This window comes from Rhinoraja longicauda, chromosome 3 (assembly GCF_053455715.1).
Source record: "Rhinoraja longicauda isolate Sanriku21f chromosome 3, sRhiLon1.1, whole genome shotgun sequence".
Lineage (NCBI taxonomy): Eukaryota > Metazoa > Chordata > Chondrichthyes > Rajiformes > Arhynchobatidae > Rhinoraja > Rhinoraja longicauda.
In genome coordinates, this window is record NC_135955.1 from 86,380,142 (window position 1) to 86,402,262 (window position 22,121).

At 48.4% G+C, this 22,121-nt stretch overlaps 1 protein-coding gene across 2 annotated transcripts in view; it reads left to right on the top strand.

Moving 5' to 3' along the window:
- Nucleotides 1-18,077, top strand: part of ankrd34bb (ankyrin repeat domain 34Bb) — a 23,425-nt gene extending 5,348 nt beyond the window's left edge. For both annotated transcript variants that reach the window (XM_078397051.1, XM_078397050.1), the window contains 2 exons: nt 8,316-8,525; nt 14,976-18,077. In XM_078397051.1, coding sequence (XP_078253177.1) covers nt 8,483-8,525; nt 14,976-16,612 — 1,680 coding nt within the window. In that variant the 5' untranslated portion in view covers nt 8,316-8,482 and the 3' untranslated portion in view covers nt 16,613-18,077. The remainder of the gene's footprint in view (nt 1-8,315; nt 8,526-14,975) is intronic.
- Nucleotides 18,078-22,121: the final 4,044 nt, after the last annotated feature.

A 22,121-nucleotide genomic window follows, 5' to 3' on the forward strand; every position in this document is an offset into this window, starting at 1 on the left:
TACTACGTTACTAAGTTCTCCATATCCTTCTTACATTCTGTCTCGCCATTGTTTTTGATGTGGCTCACCACAGTGGTGTCATCTGCAAACTTGAAGATGGAGTTAGAGCCGAATTTGGATGGTAAATGTGTAAGGGATTACAATTAGCTCAGCTGATTTAAATTTCTTGATGTGTTCTTACAAGTCCTCTTTTGCTCCCACAGGAATTTATCCAATAACTTTCAAGTTGCATAATGAAATCCCTGAAATCCCAATTCAATTATTTCCAAGAGCTACCAGCTCTGAGCTCTAATAAACAATGTTTCCCACTACACAAGCAAATCAAATGAGTGCAATTAATCATTAAAATTGCAGTATCTGAATTATTTTCATGTATACAGCAATTTTACAGCTGTGAGCTCCACAACTGGCAGTGAATATAGAACATGTTGGCATGTGTGGCTTAAGTTTTCAATTGCACATTCGAGTTTGTGAGATGACCAGGAAAGGTCAGAAACATAATTTCCTTAAGCTTTATTTAGTTTTAACCATCAAGACATTTTTCTCATACATGAGAGGAATAGATCGGGTAGATGCCCAGAGTCTCTTGCCCATAGTAGGGGAATCGAGGACCAGAGGGCATAGGTTCAAGGTGAAGGGGAATAGATTTAATAGGAATCCGAGGGGTAACTTTTCCGAGGGGTCGTGGGTGTATGGAACAAGCTGCCAGAGGAGGGAGTTGAGGCTGGGACTATCCCATTGTTTAAGAAACAGTTGGACAGGTACATGGATAAGACAGGTTTGGAGAGATATGGACCAAGTGAAACTAGTGTAGCTGGGACATTGTTGGCTGGTGTGGGCAAGTTGGGCCGAAGGGCCTGTTTCCACACTGTATCACTCTATGACTCCATGACTCTATTTTGGTCCTTAATACACCTTAATATAACGCATTATCCCACCTTGAAGCCTTTCAGTGATAGGATTTTGTCACCATCGATATCTGCTTCTGTCTATGGACTCTCTGCCCATTAATACACTTAAGATCCCCCCCCCCCCCCCCTCCCCCCTCTATTCACTCTTTTCGGCATGTCAGAATCTGACCTCCCAAAGTGTATTACCTCACACTTGTTTGGATTAAAGTCCACTTGCCACTGTTCTGTCCAACTTCCCAGCTGATCTATGTCCTGCTGTATACTTAGACAATCCTCTTGGCCATCAGGCAATGTTAGAGACTAATTAGATGCTTAATTAAAATAAGACATCCTGGTCCAGCTTAAGTAACATTGTACTCACGACATGTATCTTACTCACAAAGAGTGAGAAAGTTGAGAGTCCTCAACTTTATACAAGTAGATGGGTTTTTTTAACGTATTTTCAAATCTATTTTGTTCTCCTTTCCTTCATTTATCTTGATTGCTGCTCATGTTAATATCTAGCAAGGATTATCCTCTCTATTCTCCTCATAATGTTACAAACCTGTGGAAGGTCATCCCTCAGCTTCCTGCATTCTAGTGAGAATAAACGTACCTGATCCAATCTCTCCTTCTAATTGCAGGCACCATTTCAGGCAATACCACGACGAGCCCCTTCCGCACACTCCCTATTGCTAACAAGTCCTTCTGGCAACCAGAACTGTGCTTAATACTCTAAGCGTGATCTCACCAGTGTCTTGTACAACTACAACATGACATCCATAAGTTTATATTCAACTAGACCAAGTGGACCCGTTGGGCCCAAACCTCCTGCATTGGTGCAACACCCTCTCCTCCCTCCCTCCCCTCTCCTCTCCCCCATCCCCTCTCCCCCCTCTCCCTCCCACCTTCCCCCCTTCCCCCCTCCCTCCTCCCCCTCCACCTCCTCCATCCCCCCTTCCTCCTCCCCTCTCCTCTCCACTCCCCCTCTCCTCTCCCTCCCCCTCCCCTCCCCTTCCTCCTTCCTCTCCGCCTTCCCCTCCCCCCAATCCACCCCCATCAACCCCCCTTATCCTCCATGCTCCCCCTCCATCCTTCCCTCCCCCTCCCTCCCTCCCTCCCTCCCTCCCTCCCTAGGAGATAAATTTAAACTTTAAAATGTGAATAACTTTAATAATATAACACCAATTTCAATTAAACTTCTTCCAATGGCACCAAAGGGACGACGGTGAGTAAGGTGGGCCTAAAATTGTTGCGCTATCATGTATCTTTTTGGCTGTAATTCAGGAACAAACAAACAAACAAACAAACGAGAGTTTTAGTATATAGATGTCTCGGCCTATGAAGGCAAGCCTACCAAATGCTCTTTTCATCACCCTGCCCACTTGTATCATCACTTTCGGGAAGTTATGAACAAGCATCCCAAGGACGGTCTGTCTATAAACACAAGTAAGGTCACTGCCATTCACTCATTCACTCCATATGTCCTACCAGAATTTTACTTCCCAAACTGTATTACCTCATACGTTTGGGATTAAAGTCCATCTGCCACTGTTCGGTCCAACCTTCCAGGTGATCCATGACCTGCAGAAGTCTGAGACAATCCTCTTGGCCATCTACCACTCCACCAACTTGTGTGTCATCTGCAAACTTACTAATCATAACTCATGCAAGTCATTTTACAAACAACAACCCATCCCCCATGGTACACCACTGATTTCCAGTCACAAAAATACCCACCCACCACGACCCTCTGCCTTCTATCACCAGGCTACGATTGGATCCAGTTTCCCAACACACATCGAATCCCCTTGTGCCTTAACCTTATGGACTAGTCTAACAGAAGGATCTTCTCTAAGGATTATTAGTTTAGAGATACAGCGCGGACACAGGCCCTTCGGCCCACCGAGTCCGTGCCGACCAATGATCCCCATAAACTAGCACTATCCTACACACTCGGGACAATTTACAATCTTTGCCAAATCCAATGAACCTACAAAGCTGTACATCTTTGGAGCGCGGGAGGAAGGGAGCACCTGGGGAAAACCCACTCGGTCATGGCGAGAACGTACAAACTCCATACAGACAGCACCTGTAGTCAGGATCGGGATCGTTATCATTGGACAGTAATGATGCAACAGTACTTTAGGTATTTTGTTCACACCTTATTATCACCATAGGGTCACACTGGGTCACCTCTTTGCACTCTTTCTTGGACTTTTCAGAAGCAATTTGTCTTGAATTCCGCTTCGCAAGTTACTGTATGTTGAGACAGATTTATACCATCTTCAGCTGAATGGCCACCAAACAATATTTGATGCAAGGATTCCGCTTCCCGTGACAATGAAGGTAATCACAGGATGGGGCTTTCATGCTCCTGGATGCTTCCAAATCATCACTGGGTTTAGTTTAGACATCAGTCTCAAGAAGGGTCTCGACCCGAAACGTCACCCATTCCTTCTCTCCTGAGATGCTGCCAGACCCGCTGAGTTACTCCAGCATTTTGTGAATAAATACCTTCGATTTGTACCAGCATCTGCAGTTATTTTCTTACACTGGGTTTAGTTTGGTTGAGTTTAGTTTATTGTCACGTGTACCGAGGAACAGTGAAAATCTTTTGTCGCGTGCTATCCAGTTGGCAGAAAGACAATACATGATCACAATCGAGCCATCCACAGTGTACAGATACATGATAAAGGGAATAATATGAATAACATTTAGAGTCAGAGTCATAGAGTCCTACAGCACAGAAAGAGGCCCTTCGGCCCATCGTGTCCGCGCCGTCCGTTACCAAACACAGTCTAATTTTAATCCCATTTTCCCGCATTTGGACCGTAGCCCTGAATGTTGTAGCATTTCAAGTGCCCATCCAAATGCCTCTTAGACGTTGTGAGTGTTCCCGCCTCCACCACCACCCCAGGCAGTGAGTTCCAGACTCCATCCACCCTCTGGGTGAAAAAGTTCTTTCTCACATCCCCCCGAAACCTCCCTCCCCTTACCCTGTATCTATGTCAGTAAAGTCAGTAAAGTCCGATCAAAGATAGTCCGAGGGTCTCCAATGAGGTAGATAGTAGTTCAGGACTGTTCTCTAGTTGTTAGTAGGATGGTTCAGTTGCCTGATAACAGCTGGGAAGAAACTGTCCCTTAATCTGGAGGTGTGCGTTTTCGCACTTCTATACCTTTTGCCTGAATGGAGAGGGGAGAAGTGGCGAGGGTGCGACTCGTCCTTGATTACGCTGCTGGCCTTGCCGAGGCAGTGAGAGGTATAAATGGAGTCAATAGAAGGGAGGTTTGGTTTGTGTGATGGTCTGGGCTGCGTCCACAATTCTCTGCAATTTTTTGCATCCTGGTAAAATGATCTTCGTCCCACCCCCTCCCCTGACATCAGTCTGAAGATGGGTCGCGACCTGAAACGTCACCCATTCCTTCTCTCCCGAGATGCTGCCTGACCCGCTGAGTTACTCCAGGATTTTGTGTCTACCTTCGATTTAAACCAGCATCTGCGGCTTTTTTTCCCTACTGATAAAATGCTTCTACGGCGAATCTGTAGAGGTCGGTGGGTGTTGTTGGGGGCATGCTGAACTTCCTAAGCCTTCTCAGGAAGTTGAATCGTTGGTGTGCTTTCTTGGCCATTGTTTCAATAATGGTGGGACCATCTTCCACATGAGTCCACTTGCAGTGAACAGTTTAGATCAGTTTAGTTCATTGTCACGTGTACCGAGGTACAGTGAAAAGCTTTTTGTTGCGTGCTAACCAGTCAGGAGAAAGACAATACATGATTACAGTCAATCCGTTTACCGTGAATAGATACATGATAAGGTAATAACATTTAGTGCAAGGTAAAGCCAGCAAAGTCCGTTCAAGGTTAGTCCGAGGGACGTCAGAGGTAGATAGTAGATCAGCACTGCTCTCTGGTTGTGGTAGGATGATTCAGTTGCCGATTAACAGCTGGAGAGAAACTGTCCCTGAATCTGGTGGTGTGCTATACCTTTTGCCTGAACAGATAGACCAAGTCAGTCCCAAATGCCATGGTTACAAGAGCCTTCACATTCATCGTTTTTTTCTGTCGAAGGGAAAAAATCAGTTTGAAGGTTTGTATAACTCCCTCAAATGGAAGATGGAACAGTAATTCAACAATCTAACATCCTTGAACCAACTTCATGACCGACATGATTAGAAAAGGCTGGCAGTTTAAATGTTCAGGTGTGATCAGATCCCAGATACATTGCATGCCAACAATCAGTGATCATTCCCACTTGCAAGAGAAAAGTGCGGTTAAACATAGAAACATGGAAAATAGGTGCAGGAGTAGGCCATTCGGCCCTTCGAGCCAGCACCGCCATTCAATATAATCATGGCTGATCATCCAAAATCGGTGCCCCGTTCCTGCTTTCTCCCCATATCCCTTGATGTTGGGGGAGTCCAGAACAAGGGGCCACAGTTTAAGAATAAGGGGTAGGCCATTTAGAACGGAGATGAGGAAAAACTTTTTCAGTCAGAGAGTTGTGAATCTGTGGAATTCTCTGCCTCAGAAGGCAGTGGAGGCCAATTCTCTGAATGCATTCAAGAGAGAGCTAGATAGAGCTCTAAAGGATAGCGGAGTGAGGGGGTACGGGGAGAAGGCAGGAACGGGGTACTGATGGAGAGTGATCAGCCATGATCGCATTGAATGGCGGTGCTGGCTCGAAGGGCCGAATGGCCTCCTCCTGCACCTATTGTCTATTGTCTATAAAGTGAGAGGGGTCAAAGTTTAAAGAAGACGTGTGGGACAAGTTTTTTGTGCAGAGGATGGTGGGTGCCTGGAACGCGCTGCTGGGGGTGGTGATGGTGGAGGCAGATAGGATAGTGGCGTTTAACCGGCGTTTGGTAAGGCACATGGATATGCAGGGAATGGAAGGATATGGATCACGTGCAGGCAGAGGAGAGTAGTTGAAAGCGTCGTGTTCAGTACATGAGGGGCATAGATAAAGTGAATGGTTACAGTCTTTTCCCCAGGGTAGAGGATTCCAAAACTAGAGGGCACAGAGTGACAAGGGGCGTCCTGGGGAAACACCCTCCAGTACCGTAACCGGCTTAGGAAGCAAGACCTGACGCACAGAAGCGAACGTCCAGGTTCAGGAGCAGCTTTAATTGATTGATTGATTGCTACTTTATTGGCACATTTACATGCTACAGTGAAATTCTTTGTTTTGCGTACAATGCAAAGAGCCGTTAAAGTTACAAAAGTTTAGCTTAGTTTATTGTCACGTGAACCAATGTACTGTGAAAAGCTTTTGTTGCGTGCCAGTCAGCGGAAAGACAATACCTAATTACAATCCAGCCATTCGCAGTGTACAGATACAGGATAAAGTATTCAGTGTAGTCCTGATGGTCCCTCTTCCTTCTCGCTCCCCCCCCCCATGCTGGGTCCCTCTTTGTTCCTAGCAGCACGTCCTCAAATAATGGCCTGCAGGCATGCGGGTGACGGCTCTCTGATGGCCCTCCACACTCACCCACGTTCCTCCTCGCTCTCCGATGTTCCTCCTCACTGACGGCCCCCCTCATTCACTGACGACCCTCCTCACTCACTGACGGCCCTCCTCGTCCCTCCAACCTGTGCCTCACTCACCGACGGCCCTCCTCACTCACCGACTGCCCTCCTCACTCACCGACGCCCCTCCTCACTCACCCATGGCCCCCCTCACTCACCGACTGCCCTCCTCACTCACCGACGCCCCTCCTCACTCACCCACAGCCCCCCTCACTCACCCACGGCCCCCCCTCACTCACCCACAGCCCCCCTCACTCACCCACGGCCCCCGTCACTCACCCACGGCCCCCCTCGCTCACCAATGCCCCATCTCACTCACCGACGCCCCTCCTCACTCACCAATGCCCCTCCTCACTCACCGATGCCCCTCCTCACTCACCGACGCCCCTCCTCACTCACCGACGCCCTCCTCACTCACCAATGCCCATCCTCACTCACCGATGCCCCTCCTCACTCACCGACGCCCCTCCTCACTCACCGACAGCCCCCCCTCACTCACCAACGCCCGTCCTCACTCACCAACGCCCCTCCTCACTCACCGACAGCACCTCCTCACTCACCGACGGCCCGCCTCACTCACCGACGGCCCCCCCTCACTCACCGACGCCCCTCCTCACTCACCGACGGCCCTCCTCGTCCCTCCAACCAGCGCCTCTACTATCGTAGAAGTTTAAAGAGATTCGGCACATTACCAAATACTCTGACAAACGGCTTCAGATGCACTGTCAAGAAAATATCCGGACTGGTTGCATCAGGACCACCGGAATTCTTACTCACAAGACTGGAAGAGAGGCAGAGATGCCTTCCCCACCATTGAAAGCATCTACATGAGGCAGTGCCACAAGAAGGCGGGATCTGCCATCCCCACTGCCCTAGCCATGCCCTCTTTTGTTCTTAATAACCAGGAGGACTGTCATATGTTGAAAGACTGGAGCGGCTAGGCTTGTATACACTGGAATTTAGAAGGATGAGAGGGGATGTTATCGAAACATATAAGATTATTAAGAGGTTGGACACGTTAGAGGCAGGAAACATGTTCCCAATGTTGGGGGAGTCCCGAACAAGGGGCCACAGTTTAAGAATAAGGGGTAGGCCATTTAGAATGGAGATGAGGAAAAACCTTTTCAGTCAGAGTTGTAATTCTGTGGAATTCACTGCCTCAGAAGGCAGTGGAGGCCAATTCTCTGAATGCATTCAAGAGAGAGCTAGGTAGAGCTCTTAAGGATAGCAGAGTCAGGGGGTATGGGGAGAAGGCAGGAACAGGGTACTGATTGAGAATGATCAGTCATGATCACATTGAATGGTGGTGTTGGCTCGAAGGGCCGAATGGCCTCCTCCTGCACCTATTGTTTATTGTCTATTGTCTAACCATCGGGCTATTAAACACTACAACCTCCAACTAAGCTTCAATCTAAATAGACTTGGGCGCATTGTTTTAGAAACATAGAAACATAGAAAATAGGTGCAGGAGTAGGCCATTCGGCCCTTCGAGCCTGCACCGCCATTCAATATGATCATGGCTGATCTTGGTTTTTTTTTAATATACCGAACTTTTTTGTTCTTTATTATGGTGTTTACAGAGTAATATGTTTACTTATCTGTTGTGCTGTAAGTAAGAATTTTGTTGTTCCGTATCGGGACATATGACAATAAAACACTATTGACTCTTGACTCTTTTCTAATTATATTTTGCACTAATGTCTTGTTTCCTGCAGTTTTTTAATTTTCTCTGCCTTGTAGAATTTACATGTAATTTATGTATGGTTTATGTTTTTGTGTGTATCTGTGTCTGTGTGCCTGTGATGCTGCTACCAGCAATGTTTTCATTGCTCCTGCACACCACCACACTTGTGCATATGATAATAGACTTGACTTGTGTTCTTTTTATTTTTCAGAAATACCGACCGACTGTTAACACCCAATAACCAGCCAACTGAAACCAATCAAGTTAAATAGACACAAGAAAAAAAATCAAGCTTGATAAGTGTGACTCAGTAACACACTTTATCTTTTATAAGCATTATTGAAGCTGGGAGTTGAAATGATTTTACATCATCAATGAATGAAACTCAATTTAATCGGGCTGGAAGGCAAATATTCAAAAGGTCAGTGAAAATTGCAGTGTTTGGGACAAGCACATTAACATTACAGCTGCAACCTTTCATTATGCACTGTGTAATAATGATAACATGATATTGGGATAACATTTACCAAGGTGAAATGATGCATATCATGAAGGATACAGTTCTGAAGGGGATTCAGAAATAATGAGAATTATATGTACATAATCGTTGAAGTGCCAGGGCAGTTTGGAAAAAATAATGTAAAGAGCATCTAAAATCATGAAGAACGAAAGTGAGAAAGTTCTTACATACCTCCATAACAAACTCTCCCTCAATGTCAATGTCAAAGGAGATTATGATTGACTTCAGGAAGTAAAGCAGTACACACATCCTGGTATACGTTGATGGCGCCGAAGTAGAGATGGTTGAAAGCATTTTATCAGGATCCATCACAGCTCCATCCAAAACCGCGAGACATTGTAAAGAATTGTGGACGCAGCCCAGACCATCACACTAACCAACCTCCCTTCCATTGACTCCATCTACACTTCACGCTGCCTCGGCAAGGCCAGCAGCAGCATCAAGGATGAGTTACACTCCTTCTCCTGTCTCCCGTCGGGCGAAAGGTATAGATAAACCAAATCAATACATTCTAAAGTATTCTGATGATACAGTTTTAATGGAAGGTATTTATTCACAAAATGCTGGAATAACTCAGCAGGTCAGGCAGCATCTCAGGAGAGAAGGAATGGGTGACGTTTCGGGTCGAGACCCTTCTTCTACTTCGGCGCCATCAGTCTGAAGAAGGGTCTCGACCCGAAACGTCACCCATTCCTTCTCTCCCGAGATGCTGCCTGACCTGTTGAGTTACTCCAGCATTTTGTGAATAAATACCTTCGATTTGTACCAGCATCTGCAGTTATTTTCTTATACAGTTTTAATGTCTCTGTTGAGTAAATCAGACAACCCTGAGCTGTAAACGAAGTGGTCGAGTGGAGTGATAATGATGCTCTTGAGATTAATACAAAGAAAACGGAAGAAATAATATTTGGTTCACCATCTGACTCTCGTATAGTTCGTATTGTTATCCATAATGAAAAAATCAAGCAGGTGTGTTCATTTAAATACTTGGGTATGATGATAGACTATCTCCTATCCTGGAAAGACCACATTGAATCTGTCTGCAAAAGGACAAAGCAAAGAATTTATTTTCTCCGCCCCCTTGGTCCTTTGGGGCGAGTAGACAAATTCTTCTTTTGTTCCTTACTTCTGTGATTATGAGTGTTCTTCAGAATTGTAATACTACATGGTAAGAGTGTTTGTCCACCGCTTCAAAGTCAAAACTGCTCCACCAAATGAAAATCTGCTCAAAGATCGTCGGTCAACCCCTTGAGAAACTCTATGAATCAGCTTACCACAATAACATGCGACGGTTGGACAACAACATTGTCTCTGACCCCGACCATGTTCTGAACAGTGGATACGAATTGTCACCATCAAATCGGAGGTACAGGGTACCAAGATTTAATAAGGTTAGACTGAAGCACTCTTTTGTGCACCAGTCAATCCTGAAACTAAACATAGAACTTAATCCCAGATTAAATGTACGTTGAAGGGTCTTGAATGTGTCGTCATTTGTGATTAGAAACATAGAAACATAGAAAATAGGTGCCCTTCGAGCCAGCACCGCCATTCATTGTGATCATGGCTGATCGTCCACAATCAATAACCCGTGCCTGCCTTCTCCCCATATCCCTTGATTCCACTAGCCCCTAGAGTTCCATCTCTTTTAAATCCATCCAGTGATTTGGCCTCCACTGCCCTCTGTGGCAGAGAATTCCACAAATTCACAACTCTGGGTGAAAAAGTTCCTTCTCACCTCAGTTTTAAATGGCCTCCCCTTTATTCTAAGACTGTGGCCCCTGGTTCTGGACTCCCCCAACATTGGGAACATTTTTCCTGCATCTAGCTTGTCCAGTCCTTTTATAATTTTATATGTTTCTATAAGATCCCCTCTCATCCTTCTAAACTCCAGTGAATACAAGCCTAGTCTTTTCAATCTTTCCTCATATGACAGTCCCGCCATCCCATTATGACAGTCCCGCCATCCCTTACGCCATACGCCGATTGTAATGTTATGGTGAATATATGTATCCTCGTTTCTTGTCTTACATTCTTTGTCTTTGTTGATGTTGCAAGTGGAGCTGCTGAGATGCAAACAAATTTTAGACTTGATTTGACAATTAAGTATTATCGTATCATATCGTATCGTATCGTGTAGACGTGTGAAAAAGCACACCTCATTGACAATTCAGGGATAATTTCTTCCCAGCTGTTATCAGGCAACTGAACCGTCCTCACACTGGCTAGAGAACAGACCTGACCTCCCATCTAACCTCATTGGAGACCTTTGAACCATCTTTAACAGGACTTTATCTTGCACCAAATGTTGTACCCTTCGTCATTTATCTGTGCACTTGATTGTAATCGTGTGTAGTCTTTCCACTGATGGATAGCATGCAACAAAAAGGTTTTCACTGTACTTTGTATTGTACACGTGACAATAATAATCTACACTAAACTATAAAATACTGGTCCATCCGCATCTGGAGTTTTGGATGCTATTCTACCTGCTGATTTTTTGAGGGACCTTGGCAATAGCACAAAATCGATTGATAGGAACATGTCCAGGAATAGACAATAGACGATAGGTGCAGGAGTAAGCCATTCGGCCCTTCGAGCCAGCACCGCCATTCAATGTGATCATGGCTGATCATTCTTAATCAGTACCCCGTTCCTGCTTTCTCCCCATACCCCCTGACTCCGCTGTCCTTAAGAGCTCTATCTAGCTCTCTCTTGAATGTATTCAGAGAATTGGCCTCCACTGCCCTCTGAGGCAGAGAATTCCACAGATTCACAACTCTCTGACTGAAAAGGTTTTTCCTCATCTCTGTTCTAAATGGGTTTAGATTGAAGGGTTTAAATTATAGGGAGTGTGTAGAGTGGCTGATTAACCTTATTAAAGGAAAGGTATTGATGTGATAGAGGCAGTCAAAGTAACATGGAGTCTAAACAGAAAGAAATGTCCCCATTGGTGGAAAGGATGCAGATTTAGGATGATTGCCAAAAGAACATGGCAGAGCAGCGATAGTGGTGCGGACTCGGTGTGCCAGAGGACCTGTTTCTGCACTGTATCATTAAACTAAACTACACCAAAAATGACATGAGGACAAACATTGAACCGAGTGAAGGGTTCCCATTGCCGGATGGCAAATTTCATTGTGGTGGCACAGTGGCACAAGGGGCGCAGCGGTAGAATTACTGCCTTACAGCGTCAGAGACCGGGGTTGTATCATGACTGCGGGTGCTGTATGTACAGAGTTTGTACGTGACCTGCGTGGGTTTTCTCCGGGTGCTCCGGTTTCTTCCCACACTCTAAAGATGTATGTACAGGTTTATCGGTTAATTGGCTTTGGTGAAATTGTAAATTGTTGCGTGTGTAGGATAGTGTAAATTGTTGTGTGTGTAGGATAGTGTTAGTGTGCGGGGATCGCTGGTCGGCGCGGACTAGGTGGGCTGAAGGGCCTGTTTCAATGCTGTATCTCTAAACTAAACTATTACCAGAAGATGGACATCATTGGGGAATCTAATGATGCCTTTTTAAAAACACTTTCCTTCAACATAGAACATCGAACAATATAGCACAGGAACAAAGCCCTTTGGCCCACGATGTCTGTGCCAAACATGATGCCAGGTTAAACTAATTTGCTCTGCCTGCACATGGTCCATATCCCTCCATTCTTCATGTACCTATCCAAAAGCCTTTTAAATGCCACTATCCTATCTGCCTCCACCACCTTTGGCAGCACATTCCAGGCACCCATCACTTAGTGTGTAAGAAACTTGTCCTGCACATCTCTTTTAAACTATACCCTCTCCACTGGCTCCCCATCCCCCAGAGAATCCAGTACAAAATCCTCCTCATAACCTACAAAGCCCTCCATAACCTGGCCCCATCCTACCTGACCGACCTCCTCCACAGGCACACTCCCACCTGCACCCTCCGCTCTGCTGCTGCCAATCTCCTATCCCCCCACATCCGGACCAAACTCAGATCCTGGGGGGACAGGGCTTTCTCCATCGCTGCTCCCACCCTATGGAACTCACTACCCCAAAACGTTAGAGACTCCTCCACACTCACCACATTCAAAACATCGCTGAAGTCTCACCTGTTCAGTACTGCCTTCAACCACTGAAGGTCACCTCACCTTCTGTCTCCTTTCTCTGTTCGTTTATTTATTTACTTATTTATCTATTTATTAATTTCCCTATGTTCTCTAAATCTCTGTAAAGCGTCTTTGAGTATATGAAAAGCGCTATATAAATAAAATACATTATTATTATTATTATTATTAAAGCTATGACCTCTAGAATTTGCATTCTCCACCCAGGAAAAAGGTTTTGACTTCGTCCATAATTACATATGAGCAGGTTTTGAGGATTCGGATCAATGAATGGAGAAAAAACATTTGGGTTACGAACAACCATCTTTATTATAGTAAAAGACAGGTAAAATAATCAATAAAGCAACAAATCTCATGCCCTTGTTAAATCTGATATGATCAACAACTAATAGTAATGAGTCTCATGGCCTTCTGCCCACCAGATACTCTGATCTGTAATTTTTTTAATTTTTTTTTTCTTCTCTCTCTCTCTCTCCCTCTCTCCCTCTCTCCCTCTCTCCCTCTCTCCCTCTCTCCCTCTCTCCCTCTTTCCCTCTCTCCCTCTCTCCCTCTCTTCCCCCCCCCTAATATGCTGCTGGTCCTCCATGTGCAGCCCCATACGCAGCAGGGTGCGATGCACCCTGTCGCCGGTTTGTGGTTTGTCCCTCCTCGGACCACTGTCGGTTGGTACTCACCACTGCTGACCGGGAGCACCCCACAAGCTTTGCCATGTCAGAGATGCTCTGACCCAGTCCTCTGGCCATAACAATTTGGCCCCTGTCAAAGTCGCTCAGGTCTTTACTCTTGCCCATTTCTCCTGCATCCAACACATCAACTTCAAGAACTGACTGTTCACTTGCTGCCTAATATATCCCACCCCTTGACAGATGCCATTGTAACAAGATAATCAACGTTATTCACTTTGCTTGTCGGTGGTCATAATGTTTAGGCTGATCGGTGTATAATCCATAAGCTCACGTTTCGACCCTAATCTACAGACAAAGGTGAGCAGAAGACCATGAGACTCATTACTATTAGCTGTTGACTATGTTTTTAAAATGAACCGTTCTTCTTAGCACTGAAAACAAGGGTTATTTATTTCATCAGGCACCGAGCTAGTTTCAGATACCTCCAAGAAAGGGAAGTTTATCTTATCTTGTTGGTAGACGTCCTTGAAGTGGGCCCCATGATTTACTGGTTCTTCTAAATTAGCCCAACCTTTTTCCCAAGAATCTAATTGCTTTTCCAACCAAGCCTGCTGGCAGACAACTCCACCGTAGCTGAAAAGCCTGCTTCACCCTTATATTACAATGTTTCCCCTTCCTATGCCTGTCGTAGTTTTATATATTTATTTATTTATTTGTTTTTTCTTTCTTTTAGCATATCAAAAATGTGGTCTTTGCCGACTTTTTTTTTTCTGTTGACTGTCAGATGGGTAGCAGTTGAGTAAGCAGATGGCTGATACTCCAGTCCTCGACGATAAAGAATTATTAAAGAGGGGAACTTGTAGAATTGTCCCAGGTGATCTGTGAAATTGTTGTGTAGGAAAATAACTGCAGATGCTGGTACAAATCGAAGGTATCACAAAATGCTGGAGTAACTCAGCAGGTCAGGCAGCATCTCGGAGAGAGGGAATGGGTGACGTTTCGGGTTGAGACCCTTCTTCAGACTGATGTCAGGGGGGCGGGACAAAGAAAGGATATAGTTGGAGACAGGAAGATAGAGAGAACTGGGAAGGGGGGGGAAGAGAGTGACAGAGGAACTATCTAAAGTTGGAGAAGTCAATGTTCATACCACTGGGCTGCAAACTGCCCAGGCGAAATATGAGGTGCTGTTCCTCCAATTTCCGGTGGGCCGCACTATGGCACTGGAGGAGGCCCATGACAGAAAGGTCAGACTGGGAGTGGGAGTTGGAGTGCTCAGCCACCGGGAGATCAGGTTGGTTAAGGCGGACTGAGCGAAGGTGTTGGGCGAAACGATCGCCGAGCCTGCGTTTGGTTTCGCCAATGTAGAGAAGTTGGCATCTGGAACAGCGGATACAATAGATGAGGTTGGAGGAGGTGCAGGTGACCCTCTGTCTCACTGTTTGGGTCCTTGGATGGAGTCGAGGGGAGAGGTAAAGGGACAGGTGTTGCATCTCCTGCGGTTGCAGGGGAAAGTGCCTGGGAAGGGGGTGGTTTGGGCGGGAAGGGACGAGTGGACCAGGGAGTTACGGAGGGAACGGAGGGAAATTGTTGTGTTAAAATATTTTTTTCCTTTATCACTGCAGAACCACAACTTGGAGAACATCAACCTGCGAGCGACTCCTGGACAATGAACAAGGCCACGCAGGTGCGCACGGATGGTAACTCCCTGTTAAAGGCCGTCTACCTGAGCAGACTGCGCCTCACCAGGCTGCTGTTGGAAGGTGGGGCTTACATTAACGAGAGCAACGACCAAGGAGAGACTCCGCTCATGATCGCTTGCAAGACCCAGCACGTGGACCAACAGAGCATCGGCAGAGCGAAAATGGTGAGATACCTGTTGGAAAACCACGCCGATCCCAACATCCAAGACCAGTCGGGAAAGACTGCGCTGATGCACGCGTGCGCGGAGCAGGCTGGAGTCGAGGTTGTTGCTTTGCTGCTGAGCAGTGGGGCTGACCCGAGTCTGGAAGACCGCTCAGGTAGTTCTGCCCTGGTTTACGCCGTAAACTCCAACGACAAGGAAACCCTTCAGGTTCTCCTGGATGCTTGCAAGGCACGAGGGAAGGAAGTCATCATCATCACGAAGGATAAGTCGCCCTCTGGCAGGCAGATTACCAAGCAGTACCTAAATGTACCTCCTCCTGAAGACAATGAAGATCAAAACTCACCGGTCCCTTGCACCTCACCCTCAGAAATTGAGCTTAAAACATCATCGCTTCCTCTCACACAAAGCACAGTCAAGGAGAAGCATGTTTTCTCTTTCAGAGACCCAGTAAATCTCGTCAATGATAAAGGTTCATCAGAACCAACTTCTCCCACCAGGATCTGCGGCCCATCGCGACCAGGAGCCAAATTACCTCAACTGCAAAGGCTGCACTCCGAACCGTGGCTGAACATTCCTGCTTCCCTCTTATCTCAGCATAAAACATCTTCCTTTCAAGAAGAAGTGCACAACCTGACCATGGAAGAAGGTCTTTCTCTCAAAATCAATGGCCTATCTCTACCCAAGCGACTCTTCACCAGGCATCAAAGCATTGAAGTGAAAGACACTGCAGCTTTACTACGGTCCTTGGACCAAGCCGCTGCTTTAACTGCCTCGCGGAAGTTCTGCGAAGATATCCACTCTCAGTCTCTTCCCTCCGGTCTATGTCACTGGAACACCATTCCCGTGGACCAGGATCCAGACGCATTGCAATCAATTTCTGTTTCTAGTTTACGGAGCATCGTCCAGAAAAGAAACATGGGCGTTGATCATTATAATTCCGACTCACAGCTGACAGTCTGTTTAAAGCAAGGAACTGACGAAGGCAAAGGTTCTCAGGAGAGGAAGAAAATGATCTCTTCCCCTTTATCTGCGGTGAGCAGTTCCAGAAATTCCCTGGACAATCTGCGAATTGGTTCCCTGAGCACAGGAGGGAAGAGACACCCCGGCATCATGGAGAGGCGAGGATCGGGGACATTGCTCCTGGACCACATTTCACAAACCAGACCTGGCTACCTCCCGCCTTTGAACGTCAACTCCCACCGACCCATTCCTGACATTGGACCCAACAACACAAATTCCCCGGCACTTTCCAATGCTGCAAAGCCTCCAATACCAGCAGCTCCCAACAGTCAAAAGCCAACAGACGGAAAATGTAAAAAAATGCTGTTGAGGAGACACTCTGTTCAGGTCGAACAAATGAAGCAGTTGGCAAACTTTGAGGAAATTTTTGGATAGAAATTTTTTGGATATGTCTTCTATTGGCCTTTCCACAAGAAAGACCAATAGAAGACATAAGTTCATAAGTGATGGGAGCTGTATCAGCCCATTCGGCCCATCAAGTCAACTCCACTATTCAATCATGGCTGATCTATCTCTCCCTCCTAAACCCATTCTCCCCATAACCCTGACACCCGTACTAATCAAGAATCTATCTATCTCTGCCTTCAAAATAATACATTGACTTGGCAAATAATTCCACAGATTCACCACCCTTTGGCTAAAGAAATTCCTCCTCATCTCCTACTTAAAGGTATGTCCTTTTATTCTATGACCTCTAGTCCTAGACTCTCCCACTAGTGGAAACATTCTCTCCACATCCACTTTATCCAAGCCTTTCACTATTCTGTATGTTTCAATGAGGTCCCCCACATCCACCTGAACTCCAGCGAGTACAGGCCCAGTGCCGACAAACGCTCATCATAAGTTAACCCACTCATTCCTGGGATCATTCTTGTAAACCTCCTCTGGACCCCACTCCAGAGCCAGCACATCCTTCCTCAGATACGGGGCCCAAAATTGCTCGCATGTGAGAGATGCCTTACTTTGGATGAGGAAAGCACTAGACTCTGCTATATTTTTGTTAAATTAGAATTGAAAAATTAATTTTCCAATTCATTGATTATGTGAAGTAACTTTCCTAAGTTTAACTGCTGCTGACTAGATCCGTCACATCACAAGTGCTCATCTTTACAGGGGATTAGACAAACTGCAAAGAACAGCAAAGGCCAATTTTCAGCCGCAGAATATACAAAATGATGGCAAATTATACGTCGGAAATGGAATACAAAGCTCAGATCAATAATTCGGCCACTTTCACATTCTGTAAAGTTGACAATGAGGCAACAGGGACAATGGAAATGGCTCCATTGTAATCATGTACTGTCTTTCCGCTGGCTGGTTAGCGCGCAACTAAAGCTTTTCACTGTACCTCGGTACACGTGACAACAAATTAAACTAAGACCAAGAGAACTATGAGACAGTGTAGAGATGGTTCCCGGACACCATTGTATCTTTAACTACTTTAATGCACACATATCACTGCCCTAGCTGTACATGGTCTGTCACGATCACTGGAGCCCCTGCTAGGGGTGGGGAAGCTACAATTATACCAACCGGTGAGGGAGTGGTTAACATGGACATCGTCACTATCAATTAAAGGAGTACACACATATCATCTACATCCTTCCTCTACAAAACAAACAGTGAGTGACAGGGCGACCACGTCTCATGCGCTAGGGTAAATGCAGACAGTAAGGCACAGGAATACGGAATCACACGTAATCGCCGTAACGGACAGGCGGCCTGACCAGGCGACCAGACCGGGTCCGAACCTCGCCATCACCTCCTTCCCCGACGGGAACAAGCGGGGACGGTGCCGGGGCACGGGGTGGGCTACGGACGGGAGAACCCCTGGGCGATGAAGGCAGCGGGGGGGGCGGCGAGGAGGAGGAGGAGGACGAGGAAGCCGGAGAAAACGGGACCGCAGCCGGAAGACGGACAGGAGAAGGACCAGGGAGGGGGGGGGGGGGGCCCAGAGGAGCGGGCAAGTCACTGGGCCGCGAAAGTGGCAGTGGAGGGGCATACGGAGCCGCCGGGGGAGGGATGGGCTCGTTCACGAGCCGGAGATGCTGGCGGGACCGGCGGTACACCTTGCCGTCATGGTTGACCAGGTACGAACTGGGGGAGCCAGCAGAACCAACGACCACGGCCAGTCTGGAGCGGCCAGAAATGGACCTCATACGGACGACCTGGCCGGGAAGAAGAGGGCGGAGGACACGGCAGGACTAGTCGTTGGAGCGCGTCTGAATACCGTGTCTGCGGGCAATCCGTTTCCGGATTAAGGCAGGTTTAAGGGCAGAGGGAGACAGGGACTGTTGAGACACCGGGACCGTGGGCCGCGTGACACGGGACATGAGACGCTGAGCCGGGGAACCCAGGGCATGATCGCGGGGGATATTGCGGAGGTTCAGCAGGGCCAGGTAAATGTCGGAGCGGGACAGGCGGAAACGTTCCAACAGTCCTTTAGCGCTGCGGACCGCGCGCTCGGCCAGGCCGTTGCTCTGCGGGTATTCCGGGCTGCTGGTGTAGTGCCGAAAATTCCACCGTTCAGCAAAAGCACGGAACTCGGCGCTGGTGAACTGGCTGCCGTTGTCCGATTGCATGCTGGCTGGGGACCCGAAGGTGGCAAAGTGGCGGCGTAGCTTCTCGATGACCGCGGAGGAAGATAGGGAGTGGAGCTGGTCAACTTCAAACCAGCTGGAGTAAGAGTCAACTAGCACCAGAAAGTGCTTTCCGTGCCATTCGAAGATGTCGGTTGCCAGCGCGGACCAGGGCAGGTTAGGGGCTGGCTGCTGCAGGAGCGGCTGCCGCTGTTGCTGTGGAGCGAGGCTGTTGCAGGTAGGGCACGCGGAGACTCTATCTCGGAAATAGCGAGGCATGTCAGGCCAGAAGAACTGACTCTGAGCGATGGAAAGGGTCGCTTCGGCCCCGGGATGGCCACGATGAGCAGTTTCGAAATATTGTTCTTGTAGTGCTGCGGGCACCACCACCTTGTGCCCCTTCACAATCACACCCTCACGCAGCACCAACTCGTCACGAACCAGGAAGTAAGGCACCGCTGCGGCCGGCAGGGAAGAACGGCGGCCTGGCCAGCCCCGTTTGATGATCGCGGCCAGCTGTTGTAGCGAAGCGTCAGCTGCCGTGTGCTTGGCCAGGGACTTCAACTGACTGGAGGGCACGAAATTGACGTTTAGGACTATCAGATCGGACGCCTCGTATGGATGTCGGGTTGTGGATGGGAGGGGCGCCCGAGACAGCGTATCAGCAACAAACATGTCCTTGCCCTTTCGATAAACCACGGTGAAAGTAAAACGTTGTAGCTGGAGCATCATGCGCTGGAGCCGGGAGGAGGCCACGTGTATCGGCTTATTGAGGATGGTAACCAGAGGCTGGTGGTCCGTTTCAACAGTGAAGCAAGTGCCCAGGATATAGTCCTTGAATTTGGAGCAGGCAAAAACAACTGCCAGCAGCTCCTTCTCAATCTGGGCATAGCGTTGTTCCGCGGTCGTCATCGTGCGGGATGCATAGGACACCGGCAGTTGCACCCCGTCGTGGACCTGCAGGCAGGCGGCCCCTAGGCCAAACTTCGATGCATCACATGTGAGAACGATGGGGCGCTGGAGGTCAAAGTACTTCAACGTAGGCATGCTGATCAGCTTAGATTTGAGGGTGTCGAATGCTTTCTGGTGTTGCGGGAACCAGGCCCAGGCAGCGTCCTTTTTCACCAGGTCCCTCAGAGGGGCGCTCAGTTCACTCAGGTCGGGGATGAACTTTCCCAGGTAGTTGGCCATGCCCAAGAAGCGCTGTAGGCCAGGCACGTCAGCAGGTGCAGGCATCTCGGATATTGCGGCTGTCTTTTGCGGGTCGGGCTTCAGCCCTGATGCTGTGAAGACGTGTCCCACGTAGGTGACCTCAGGGACCCGGAACCGGCATTTCTTCGGGTTGAGCTTCAGGTTGACATCTCGGGCCCGCTGTAGCACCTGGCGAAGGTGGTGGTCGTGCTCAGCGACATTCTTCCCGTAAACCAGAATGTCGTCGACAATGATGGCACACGGGAGCCCAGCAAACAGTTGTTCCATGGTCCTTTGGAACACTTCGCTGGCAGAGTTGATCCCAAACGGCATGCGGAGGAAGCGGTACCTGCCGAAGGGGGTGCTGAAGGTCGTCAGGTGCGAGGATCGCTCGTCCAGAGGTATCTGCCAGAACGAGCTCTTGGCATCGAGAACCGAGAACACAGTGGGCCGACCTGTGCAGCAACATCCTCCACTGTCCGCATAGGATAATGCGGGCGCTTGATAGCCAAGTTCAAGTCCTTAGGGTTGATGCAGATCCGTAGTTCACTCTTATCCTTCTTCGCAGCGACGACCATAGTGGAGACCCACTGGGTGGGGACCGTTACTGGCTTCAGGATGCCCGTGGCCACCATCTCGAGAAGAGTGGACTCGACCTTGTCTCTCATGGCGAAGGATACCCGATGCGGGGGACGGACAACCGGCGTGATGTCGGGGTTGAGGGCAATCTTGTAGCTGCAGGGCAACTTCCCCAGCTTCGAGTCAAAACGGTCCGGGTACTCGGCCAGCGGGTTTAGGGGTGCCTCCACCATGTGGACATCGCTGTGGAATCTCACCAATCCGAGGTCCTGGCAGGCCTCCACGCCGAGCAGGGGGACACATTTACCGTCTAGCAGAAAGAAAGAAAGGGGCCGAGAGGTCTTCAGCACCTTGCAGTGGAGAGTGGCCTTCCCCACAGGAACAAGTACACCGCCCCCATATGCACGCAAAACAGCACTGTCTGTAGAAACGAGCTCATTATCTCTTATCTTCTTGAATAGGCTTGTTGACATAACATTGGCAGCAGCCCCCGTGTCCACCTTAGCAGAGAAGGCCATGCCATTCACCGTGACTCGGACGGTTGGGTCTGTTATCAGAGCAGGTGCACCTCGCAGGGAAAACACACTCATTTCGCTCTGGGAAGAGCCAGAGTCAGACAGGGGGAGTTCGTCATGCTGGAGATGAGAACCAGACGCGGTATCATCACGTGTCAAGTAGCGAGAGGGTTTCTGCCGTGGCTGTGCAGGGTTCCCACGGGAACGGCAGGCCGCCGAAAAGTGGTTGGGCTTATTGCAGAGATTGCAGGTTTTCCCCATCGCCGGGCAGACATTAAAACGATGCGAAGTAAAGTTGCAGTTCGGACAGCGTTGGCGCGGCCTAGAGCTCGGCGTCGGGCTTGCCCTCTGTCGCCGAGGAGCAGAGGTGAAGCTAGCTGCGTGGACCACAGGGTCCGGTGGCTGTACAGCAGAGGAGACAGCCTCAGCTAAACGAGAGGCATACAACGCCTCATGGAATGTCAGATCAGGCTTACGTAGCAGCTCTGAGCGCAGCTTACCATCCCGTAGACCAAAGACCAGGATGTCGCGGGTTAGAGTCTCAGGGGTCAGGACGTGCAGGTCGCATCGGCGAGCCATTCGGCGCAGCGCGGCCACGAAATTGTCAACAGATTCCCCAGGGTTTTGGCGTCGGGAGAACAGTTTAAAACGCTCTAAGATGTGGTTCGTGGGGAGGTCACACATAGCCGTAAATTTAGCAAGCAGACATACCGGGTCCTGGACACTCTCGCCTTGTCCATAGATGAATGACTCCGACCGCTCAAGCGCTTCGGGACCTGCCAGGTTCAGTAAAAGGGAGGCTTTGACCGCAGGGGCCACGGCAGGGTGAGCGATTGTGGCATAATGCTCAAAGTCACGTCGGAACACACTCCAGCGATGAGTGATGTCTGCATCAAAGACCAAGATGTCAGGTTTGCGACAGGCAGAGGCCATCACGGCACAGGGAGGGGGAACTGGAACTAAGAAAACAAAACCCAACAAACTGAAGACGCAGGAAGAACCACTTCTGACACCATGTAG